The sequence below is a fragment of the Colossoma macropomum genome, unplaced genomic scaffold (assembly GCF_904425465.1).
Source record: "Colossoma macropomum unplaced genomic scaffold, Colossoma_macropomum, whole genome shotgun sequence".
Taxonomy (NCBI): Eukaryota; Metazoa; Chordata; class Actinopteri; order Characiformes; family Serrasalmidae; genus Colossoma; species Colossoma macropomum.
The window spans coordinates 27,404,779-27,416,702 of NW_023494798.1; the positions used below are offsets into that span (position 1 = coordinate 27,404,779).

The 11,924-nt window shown below is 40.2% G+C and overlaps 1 protein-coding gene across 3 annotated transcripts in view; it reads left to right on the plus strand.

The window, feature by feature from the left end:
• Positions 1-11,138, plus strand: part of zgc:158464 (uncharacterized protein LOC791139 homolog) — a 187,453-nt gene extending 176,315 nt beyond the window's left edge. For all 3 annotated transcript variants that reach the window (XM_036584726.1, XM_036584727.1, XM_036584728.1), the window contains one exon: positions 8,652-11,138. In XM_036584726.1, coding sequence (XP_036440619.1) covers positions 8,652-8,838 — 187 coding nt within the window. In that variant the 3' untranslated portion in view covers positions 8,839-11,138. The remainder of the gene's footprint in view (positions 1-8,651) is intronic.
• Positions 11,139-11,924: the final 786 nt, after the last annotated feature.

Here is an 11,924-nt window from a genome sequence, read left to right on the forward strand (position 1 = left end):
TTGCAAAATACTGAGAAATACTGCAGCACACCCTGCATCATTCTGCTAAAGAACCACAGCTTGGGAGCAATTTCACCTTTCAGCAGGACATTGATCAAGACACAAAGCAACACAAGATTGATTTAACAACAAAAACGTGAATGTTCTACAGTGGCCAAGTCTAATCCAAGCAAGAATCTGTGGCACTATTTGGAAATTACAGTCCACAAGCATCATCTATCCGATCTGAACAACCTGGAGTTATCTCAAACTCTGTGTGTGTGTGTGTGTGTGTGTGTGTGTGTGTGTGTGTGTGTGTGTATACATAAATATATATATGTGGCCAAAAAATATGTGGACACCTGACCATCATACCCACATGAGGACATCCTATTCCAAAACCATGAGCAATAATAAGGAGTTGACCCCCCTTCTTCTGGACAGCCCACTCTTCTAGGAAGGCTATCCGCAAGATTTTTGATGGGTCTGTGGGAATTTATGCTCATTCTGTCAAAAGAAAATTTGTGAGGTCAGGCACTGATGTTGGATGGGAAAGCCAATTCTAATTCATCTCAAAGGTCTTCAGTGGGGTTGAGGTCAGGGCTCTGTGTAGGCCACTTGAGTTCCTTCACACCAAACTCGTCAAACCACGTCTTTATGGAAATTGCTTTGTGCGCAGGGGCATAGTCATGCTGGAACAGGGAAGGGTCTTCACCAAACTCTTGCCACAAAGTTGGAAGCATATAATTATCTACAATGTCTAGTGACCCTTCACTGGAAGTAAAGAGCCCAAAACCCTGAAAAACAGCCCCAGACCATTATCCCTCCTCCACAAGGAAAAGGAAAAAAAGCTTTCTTAACTTAAAATAATTTTCACGCAGTGTTAAGGCCAACTGATAGGCCATCTATCTATCTATCTATCTATCTATCTATCTATCTATCTATCTATCTATCTATCTATCTATCTATCACAGATTTTTTTTGTTATTTGTTTTGTTTGGTTTGGTTTCTTGTTTTGTTTTGTTTTGTTTTTCCCTTTTTTCACCAAATTCTGACATATATGGCCTGAACTGAAGGGTTAATAGCTCTAATAGTCCCAGTTCACCCCTGGATATTAATGGCACCGATGTCAGGTTGAATCTGGCCTTGTAAAGAAGGTGAACTCACTGTACTGTGTGAAGCAGTGCTGTATGTGTCAGTATTCCACTAGCGCAGTGCTGAATGCTTAATCAAACTGCAGGTGGAAGCCTCAGTCTCTATCAGTCAGAACCCTACATGAAGACGCATCGTATCCACAGAGACCTTTAGGTGTAAATGCTTCATGTCTGAGCTGACTAAAATATTAATGTCACCACAACACCGTCAGCAAGTGCTTTGCATTAAGATGAGGGCTTTGACTGTCACACAGATTCACATTTTAACCTGTACTGAAGAATGTAGTCCTTTTATTCACAGAGGAAAGATCACCTGTTTCATCTCTTCCTGCAAACAGGTCCATCATTAGTTTATTCCAGCTCTTTTTATACAGATATTAAGACGGAGTTCTTGTGAGTAGAGAAGGTCTCATGATAGTTCATCCAAAAATCTAATTTGCACAGTTTTCACCTTAATACAGTCGATCAGCCAAGTTATGCTTAGTGTCTGAAGTTTACTTCCATAGTTATGCACAGGAGTTGCAAGGCTAATGTAGTTAACAAGAAATGAAAACTTTTCCATCATATCTTATATAGTAGCATCATTCAAATTACATGCCTAAATAATCAAACATTTGCCTTAAACTGTTTTGAGTTGTTAAAGGGACACTCTGGCCAAAGTGAAATATGTAACCATTGCTTCTATTGTAAACATGCATACTCACCTCCTACAGTGGTGTAACAATAGTCTTGAGAGTGAGATTTTCTGGTTTAAAGACTAGGAAAGCCTCCTTGTGATGATGTATCTTGAGGGTGATGTTTAAGTTTTGGGGTGGTTACTTGAGGCTGGGCTGTTAGAAAAGTGTGCTATCGCATCACAGCCGTGATGTTATTCGCCATAACGCACAACCTCGAGTGTTCTATTGTTTTTATACAACAGTTAAATAAATAAAGTAAGAAATGAAAAAACTGGGCTGTGAATGCAGCATTTAATATGTTTTAATGTCAGCAATCCCTTCCGCCAAATTCTAGTTCCTCAACAAGCAGCTTGTTGCTACGTCAGAGTAACGAGCTCCGCCCACTCGCTGCACAGCCGGCAGTTCGTTCTCCAGCTCCACACAAACCAACTGACAGTTTGGGAATTTAGTGTAGTCTCATCTTCAGAGTCTGACCAAATCAGCTGTCGGTCAAATGTAATCTTAAAAGTGTCCATTTTCTGTTTGTTGCAAAGTAAGAAGTAAATACATTCAAATGTCTTGAGCGTCTCCTACAGCTGTCAAAATCGTTGCTTAGCAACGGCGTCTCAGCGGAGCGATACAGTGTTTGTGAAAAACCCGTGATGTAATGGCGAAATACCAGCACTGTTAGAACGCCTCTCAACCAATCAGCTTGCGTGGCCGGAACTAACTGTTGTATAAATTTGCATAATGTATGCCGGATATTGTAGTGAGAGGTCATTGATCGATGAAAACACAGAAAAGACACAAAATTGTGAATTCCATCAAACGGATGAAGCCGCACCACAGAATATTACACAACATTTCAGCATATTAAAGGCTAGTTTTAGACTGGAATGCCCCTTTAGGTAATCTCCGATTGATTTACATGTGTGATTACTGGCATTGCATCACACACTGCCATCTTTAAACATGGACAAAAGTACATTACATAGCTAAAAACAGTAGCAGCCACCTGGAAGCCTGAAGTTTGACCATACTTTTGTCCATTTATTTATTTCATATTGAATTCTTTAGGAGCCCATCAGTTCATTTATTAAAGCTTGTGTATGTTCAGGTGAGCTTGGAAAGGTGACTAATAAAACATTTATTGTCCACTGATGAATAAACTCCTGAGGACTCAGTGCAAACAGTTTATTCATTGCCTATTCATAGTTTCCATTATGGAAAGAAGTGATTTTCCACTGGTGTGCTCCGGTGATGAAATACATGATGAGCTGAAGAGACAGATTAATATCCAGCTGATCATATCTGTATTTAGAAAAACTAAAAATAGACATGTTCTTTTATTTCCCTCGCCACAGCCCAGTCCAGCGCAGTAGCTTTACTGTGATGAGAAGGTCAGCTGAAGTGTTGTCGCACAAAGAACTGAATGGCTGAAGATAAGCAAACCCTCCTGCTCGGGGGATTGCGAGGTACAAGTCAATGTCTTGTACTGCGAAGACCCCTTATTCAAATCTCAGACGTGAAATGAATCCCAGAGCGGGAAAAAAAAAGACCCAATTAAAGGACATGAAGATAACACCACCGTAGCATCAGTCTCGTCCAGAATGATTGCCGGCATGTCTCGCTTATCGGCGATCTTGATAAATTGTGTTTTTGCTTTGTTTGTGTTTTCCAGAAGAGATAAGACATTACATGGCCACTCAAACCCCTCTGGGAAAAATCGGATAGAAATCCAGCACTAAAAAAATCTCCATAGTGCTGTATTTGGGGTTTTCTAGTAGTCTTTCAACCCTGTGCTTCTCTCTCTCTCTCTCTCTCTCTCTCTCTCTCTCTCTCTCTCTCTCTCTCTCTCTCTCTCTCTCTCTGCCATGATGGAGAGATTAATCAAAGGTGCTTTGGAAAAGTGCTTTTAGCCTTATAGCTCCTCTCCCTCCGCTGGCCACGTTTAAGAGCCTCGCGGCGGCCTGCGGTTGCTGAAATGGCCTCTCATGATGAAGCCTCAGTTAATGATGGCCAGCTAATCAAGCGAGCCAGAGGGGAGGGATGAGTTTAAATGGATGGATGTGTTGGAGGAGTTTATTTATATTTCATGGCGAGTGTGGCTGAAGGGGATTGTAATTACAGATACACAGCTTCTGCAGACTCAGATACACTTGCTTAAACATGAAGTGATTGCACTGAGATGATGTCCTCTGAAACGGAATCAGGCTGAATTAGTACAGCGCCAAGAAAGTCACATTTCATTCTGAGATAAAGGCCAAGAAAGGTAAAACACTGAAGGGTCTTTCTTGGCTTCATTTACCCTTCAGATCATTTGAACTGTAAAAAGGAATTCATGTCCAGTAGTGGATAATGTGGCTTTTTGCCAGTTTACTTTGGGTGACCACTGCATATTGTCAATTGTAGGAAATAAAGGGGCAGTTGAGGGCTCTTTTATTGATTTATTATTATAGATAGATAGATTGATTTGTATATTTCATCCAAAATCATCACACCAAGTCTGCCTACAGTCGCCTGATAATTGCTGCACCTGTAACTTGGTGATACTATTGTGTACCTTGGTGATACAGTTGTACTATTGATACACTATTGTCAGTTATGACAGCTTTTGAACACACACAGACATTACTGAAGATAGTGTACTGTGCAAAGAAAATGAATAAAAAAGGAAAACATCAATTTGGATGTAGATTCAACAAATAAACAGTAATTCTGCAATACATTTAGATTTCAAGAAGAAATGTAGAAAAACAAATAGCCGCTGAACATTGATTTCTATCTACTATGATTTAGTGGTCAGACAATACAGATGTAGTGTCACAAGAATAGGCCTATCACAATCAGAAAATTAGTTGAAAATGTTGATTAATTGCCATATAAATAACTACATCTGGGATTTCACAGTAATGGCTTTGTCAAGCAAACTTAAAATTTGTTCATGAACTTCCCCTTTCTAGCTATAGTGGCCAAATCGGCTGACTAGCTGCAGCCAATTTGCTTCCTTACTGGTCAAGACTTCGTAGCTCCCAACTTAGTATTAAGTAGCTCTCAACTTTTGTTGGTTTTGTAAGTCCTCTGTCTGTCAGTAAATGGGTAAAACAAAAATAATTGTTTGTTTGATCACAGTCATGTGATTGTGAAAGCTAACAACTGTGGAAAATAACTGCAGTCAGCTTAATTGCTTTAACTTGATTAAGCAATAATTGTGTCATTGTTTAGCTTGTTCATATCTTAGCTGATCAAGTTATTTTTTTATTATTTTTATTAAAGTGCCAAGTGCAGCAGGAATATGGATTAAAAGATCCTAAATGGGTTAAAAGATTGAGGAGGCATTTAGATAAAACTCACGGTTCTTAATCTTTCCGTTTCTGTGAAATGTATTTCTGCGAAAGGCATTATTCTTAGCAGCATGCATGTAAGTTTCATGTAGTGTAATTAAGTCCTGCTGTATTATTTAATCTACCACTGACTGTTTACAGTCATGCACTGTGACCAGCATGGTCTATGGTCCACATCACCTAGTATACTGGTGAAAGCCTGGAGTGTTCTTTGCCAGTGCAAGCAGCAGATAAGTGAGCGATGGAATAAGCTTTAATTGAATATACCTAGTAGTGTTGCACTCTCTCTGCAGGAGACTTAAACAGGGCTCAGGATCAGTGCTAATCAATATCATAGAAAACCAAACATTTTTACTTTTTTAAAATGAGTTTATACTGTGTAAATGTGGTTAAGGTTTGGGGTTTCCTTATGTCGAACCTAAGCTGCAACATCTGTCTCTTTTGAGTTCATTATGGTTGTGATGTCATAACCATGTCTTCCTATTTAGTCTCCAGTAGTTTTCCCTGCGCATTCATGCTGAAGTGATAAGTGTTGCTGCAGACAGTATAGCAGAGCTATTGGAGTGGAAGATGTGGGAAAACTATGTAACAATTTGATGTTCCTGGCTGTCGGGAAGTAAATGGATCACTGCAGCATTCCAAAGGATTCCAAGGAAGTGGCTCAAGGTTATGTTTCCTGATGTTTCAGAAGGTTACATATGCAACAGAATACATATGCAAACTGAAGTTCACAAAAGTTTGCACACCCCTGGTCAAATTGCATCTTATGTTGATTTTCTACACGAAAATAAGTACGTTCTCTGCACGTGTAGAGTTTAACATAAAAATAAAACATAAAATGTGACCTGTGCAAAAGGCACATTTGATATACACATTTTTATATTTGATTTTTGAACTCAGCAAATAAATCGAATTTTTGCACTAAAGTGTGCCAAAAAATGCCCTGTGATGGATTGGTGACCTGTCCAGGGTGTTTCCTGCCTTCCACCCAGTGACCGCTGGGATAGGCTCCAGCTCCCCCTGCGACCCAGAAGGACAAGCAGCTTAGAAAGTGTGTGAGGTATTCAAACTTTTGCACACATCTGTATCAGTCTTAAAGGCACAGTTACAAAAACTTTCAAGGCAGCTTGAAAAATGGTCCTGTAAAAATGAAGTATGGCTTTTGTTGGTATATAAACCCACACAAACATGAATTATCAAATGCAAAACAAATCAAGTTCAAGAAAAATGTATAATATGGGCCCTTTAAGGCATAAGCAGATGGAGAAAGGATAAAATCCCTTCATCCATCAGCTCTATGTGTCACTTTCACCGAAAATTCTCCTTTTTTTTTAAAGCATGTGTTTGTGTAGCACCCACTGATGAATAGGCTCCTGAGGACTTTTTCTTTCCCGCCGTGTTTTGCTGCTATCTCTGTGATCAAACGCCCGTGTCATGAACACCTCGCTCGCAGCATTATCCCCAGCCAGCAAACAGCTTTCCTTCAGCAGCATTTTTCATTCAGTTAAACCTCCCGAACAGCCACATAGACCACACAACACTGCAATCACAGCTGCCTTAAGAGCACTACAGTAAAACACTGAAATCACTGCTCTCTAATTGGGTTAAGGAAACACAAGACGCAGCTCCCTCTCCCGCAGAGCCGCTCGGCGGACGAGCTCTTAATTTGCATTTTAAATTTACCAGCCCGGTGACGATTTCTCGCCTTAACCGGCTGCACCGGCTCACTCATTAAGGCAGAACTCCTCTGGCCGTACCTTTCCCTACCTCTCGTGATCTGTTTCCAAATGAACTGCAATTCCTCAAGCACTCTAGCCGCTAAGATCTAATCAGCAGCTGTTCCCTTTAGCTCTTCTTAATCTTTTTGCTATGCATTCTCCCTTTTTCAGTTAAACTTCAAAGAAGCTTTATTGGTATGATTATATTAAGCTGCAGTGTTTTCAAAGCATTTTAATTTGTTTTATCATACTTCAGTCTATTAATCAGTCATGGAAGCTAAAAAAAAACAAAAGCTAAATGGCAAGTTTTATTTTTGACTGCATATTTAAATACAGACAAGTGACAAACCAAAAAAATTGTTTTGGGTAAGTTATTGGGACACCATGAGCTACCACATTGGTCACCAACCCAGGTCTTGGAGATAGAGTCTAGATCCAACTGCAAAATGCCACACCTGCTCCAGCTAACTAACTTCTTCAGAAGCCCTTGACTGGCTGGATCGGATGCATTTGGCGTTAGTTAAGGGGAGAGGAGCATGTTAGATGCCGGTTGGAACTATACTCTATACATGATCACCAGGAAGAGGGTTGGTGACCACTGAGCTACCAGAACAGCTTCAGTGCACCTTGGTATAAGTTCTACTGGAATATAAGTCTCTGGAACAGTGCTGGAGGGATGGAACACCATTCTTCCAAAAGAAACCCCCTGAATTAGTGTTTTAATGATGGTGGTGGAAAGCAGCTAACACGTCAGTCCAAAATCTTCCATTGGTGTTCAGCTGAGTTGAGATCTGGTAACTACTGAGGGTATTATTTGCATTGGTCACCAACATTCCTCATGAAGATCTCCTATCCTGCAGAGTTTATTCCCAACCTGTGTCTAATATGATTGTCCCCTGCCCTCATTTAACACTAATGCATTAGATCAGGTCAGTCAAGGACTTCTGAAGAAGTAAATTTGCTGGAGCAGTTGTGGCAGATTGTGTTAGGAACTACACCCAGCAGTAAGGTAGATCTCCAGGATCATGGTTGGTGACCATCATTACATTGTTTGTATTTAGCAAACCATTCAGTGGCCCCTGAGCGGTGAAGGATGAATCATCTGACCATATCACTTTTTCCACATCTCTCTAGAACAATGCCTGGTTTTCACACCACTGAACTGTGCATTCGTCTTTGTAATGTGGGGTTTATTCGCTGCTGCTCTCCTACAGTATCCCTCTTTATGTAGTTATGGACAGACTGTTTTTGCTAACACAGTCCGATCATGTCCTGCATTCACTTTCTCATGGTTGTTTAGTTGGTCTTCTGTTTTTTCCCCACATATTGCACCAGTGCTTCAGCATTACAGTCATTGAATGCATGGTTTTGACCTAAATTCCTACCTGATGTTTCCATGAGACCTAAATGCAAATGTCACTTTAGTCACTGTTCCTTTTGAAACACTAGCCAGTCCAATAGTCCTTGTGATTGAAGCTCCTTCTATCTATATTCCAAAGATGAACCTCTTTTCAAAGTCATTTAGATCATTTTCTCATGCAATTTTGATCAGTTCCTGCACAGTGTATTAATTGTAATCTGGGTCTCTTCAATATTTTCATACATGCAGAGTTTAGTTCCAATTAACATCCATGGTAGGGATGTTAACTGCTTATTTGTATCATGCAGTACACCTGAATGGAAGCATCTTCCAATGGAAGTTTCTCTGCTTGTTTATACAGCTTCTCCTGTAGTTTGTCATTCTTCTGTATATATTTCCCTCTCTCGCTCACCCTCCCTCTCTTTTCTCTACTTTTCCAGGAGCAGCCAAGGTTTCATGCATATGAAGCTGTCGCGAACCAAAGACAATAAGTACATCCTGGGCCAGAACAGCTGTCTGTTCGACAGCGTGCCAGAAATCATCCACTTCTACTCCAGCCGCAAGCTGCCAATCAAAGGAGCCGAGCATATGTCCCTCCTCTACCCCGTGGCCATACGGACACTATAGCCTGCTGGTAACACTTCATCACAGAACGAATGACATAGCCATTTAAAAATGCTGTGTAGATGCCCTTGAACATGTTATTTGGCCTGAAACAGATGGATATAGTCTTTCATTGCAACAGCCAGTCTTGCACCAGTGTACATAATGAGTTTGTTGAAATAGATGCCTTGACTGATGTTGACAGATTATGAGGTGTTCATGAAGCCTTTATGAATGGCTACTTGTACACAGTGCTACTGTAACACTACAGCCAAACAGGTGAAGGCTAGACGTCTTCACGGGCCAAGATGTTCCTCACTTTGGTGGGACGTCCCATGTTTGGGTCCCCTCAGCTCAGTGGACTATGGAACCAACAAACACTGACCACAGAGCAGACTAATGCGGCTAATTAGCACCTTTTGTCTGCTCAAATCTCTGTCTAATCTCAGAACTGTTTCTTCTCCCTCTCTTCTCACATTGCCTGTCCACATGGACCTATAGCCCCCGACCTTAGACCTGCACCCACACTTTAGCCTCATTGACTGTCCTCTTTTCCAGCATCATGCACACTGTAATAAAAAATCATGCTAAATCATTGTGGAATGGCCACTTCTGAATGACATGAACTGAAGTGGTGCAATACATTTGTAATACTAGTGTACCGTTCATAATGCTAGCCACCATCCAGGTCACAAAATTAACTTAATGACCTACATTTTAATGACAGTTACCTTGATCAAGAGTCTTGCATTGCTGATTTCTTAAAGTTCAGCTGTGGTGAATGCTGACACACATTCAAGTTGTCGATCAGTACCAACCCACACTGCTTGGGCCGTGTTGACCTCTGAAAGGGTCCTTTGTATAACAGTACTGAAGCTCCAAAATTGGGCGAAACTCTCATTTAGCAGTCATTGCTGAATTGCAAACTACACTAAAATGAAAAATTTTTTTCATTGCCAGTTTTTTGGCCCACCTCGATTACAAATATTTCTCAATAAGAACATAAACTGCAAATGTGACTTGATGTATTTTGGCCTTGTCCGAGAAATCTCTTTGTCCACATAAGGATGCAAAAACGACTCAAAAATGCTCACATGAGCATGCTGGCCCAGTGGGGTGTGATAATACATTGTAAATAACTGATGTCAAACATCTCAAGAAGAATGCAGTGAGTCCCTTTAGAGGACCTAAACACAGTAGATTTTGACGCCTATACACACAACAGTGTAAAAAAATAGAAAGTAAAATTCAAAATAAAGGCGTTAATAAAAACCTCAAAATGCCGAGCACACAGGAAGTCGTCAGCCGTAACAGCAACAACCAGGCGCAAATTAATTTCAGAATGTCAATTTTCAAAAAGCTGTTTTCAGTGAGCAAAAAAGATGTTTTCTTTTGTAGACAGGAGGCCAAAACACAGAGGAAAAAATACATTTTTAATGAAAAATATCTGGACATATGGGGACGGGCCCTTCGCCTCGATGAAACCACATTAATCTCTAGTGCCGAAGTATGAGAATCCACCACTCTGATTATCTGGACATCCTGATAAGATTCTTACTGTGTAATTGTCATCCAAGTAATGAGTTCTGAATGGTGACAGTGAAGAATATCATAATTGGTATTTCATCGTGAAATGATAGAACGGAATCCAACTGAATTAATACAGTGTCCCTCATTCTGAGTAAGAGAATGCAAATTATTGAAGTGTCTTCATTTGCTCTAAAAGGAACATTCTCTTCTGATCTGTTAGAAATGAGATTGTGTGATCGTGTATTGGGTAACGCAAGCAGACATCACTGGTTGAATGCACCTGATTGAATGCAACATATTTGACCCAAGTCGTCCTATAATGGTAAAGAGGACCTGAACTGCCTTGTGTGGCCCAGCCAAGCGTGAAAAAGGACCTTTTAGTAGTTTTATAAAAATGAGCCACTTTACATTCAATCCCCCCAGCTTAGGATGCTCTTGACTAGGGAGAATGAAATATGTCTGCATTGTCTACCTCAGAAAAATCAATTTAATTCACCCATCAGCCGATCGATAAGGTACAATAAGATTGCAGATATTGATCCAGCTCCCCCCTTCCTCTCATCAATTTCCACAAAATTGTACCTGTGGTTTAAGAACAGTTGCTTTTTTTTTTTTTCTTGCCTAAACTCAATCAAAAGTTGACGTGTACTTGTGTTCTCCGGAGGTTGTTTTATGAACGTCATTTGTATGTAAAGTCACTCTGTACTCGTATGTGATGCCAGTGACATACGTTTGGTTCATGCCTTATACTGTAAATGCATGGTGAAAAAGCGATTCAGTCCAGTATGTCAAACTGATTTCAAAACTTCTGCTTTCGATGAATGTCCTGTGACTGTAATTTATTATGGAGTAATGATGATTATTAATATCTGTGTTTTTACTCCCAGACAAGGTGACTGAGACTCTTATGTTCTCTCTGTTCTGTTATTGGCATTTGCGTGTGCGTGTGTGTTTGTGTATGAGCTAGAATACTCTAAACACTTCTAAGGTGCTTGCGTGTGCTCATAGTGCTGCTTCACTTCGCTGTCTGTTTGCTCATGAATGACCTGGTATGAAAGTAGTGACCTGAAGACCAAATGCAAAGAAAGTAATGAATAGGATCTGCCTGATTCAGAACAGTACTTTGTGGACGTCAGTGACCACCATTCATTTATTTCGTTCCAGTCCAACTGGCTATTAAGTACAAGTTTCCTTTTTTAAGCTTAAGAAAAACAAAATAACTTAATCTATAACAACTCTATAACTTAATCTATGACTATAATCTATAACAACTTTTTCAGTATCTAATGTGTCCACCCTTTGCTCTTATTACGGCTTCCATTCTTTTCAGGAGACTCGCTTTCAGTTTCTCAAAGAAATCTGCAGGAATATTTTTTCTGGAGGTCAGTCTTAGAAGTTGGTTGCATTCTTGACAGCTATACATGCCTTGGGTTCACAATTTTGGTGGTCTATCAGGCTTTGATTTAGACCCCAACCTCCCTCCAGTGCTGAAAAGTGAATACTGAATACTTGTACTTAATAGCCATTTTGACCTGGGAAATGATGCATAGTACTGTACATCATTACACCATGAACACAAT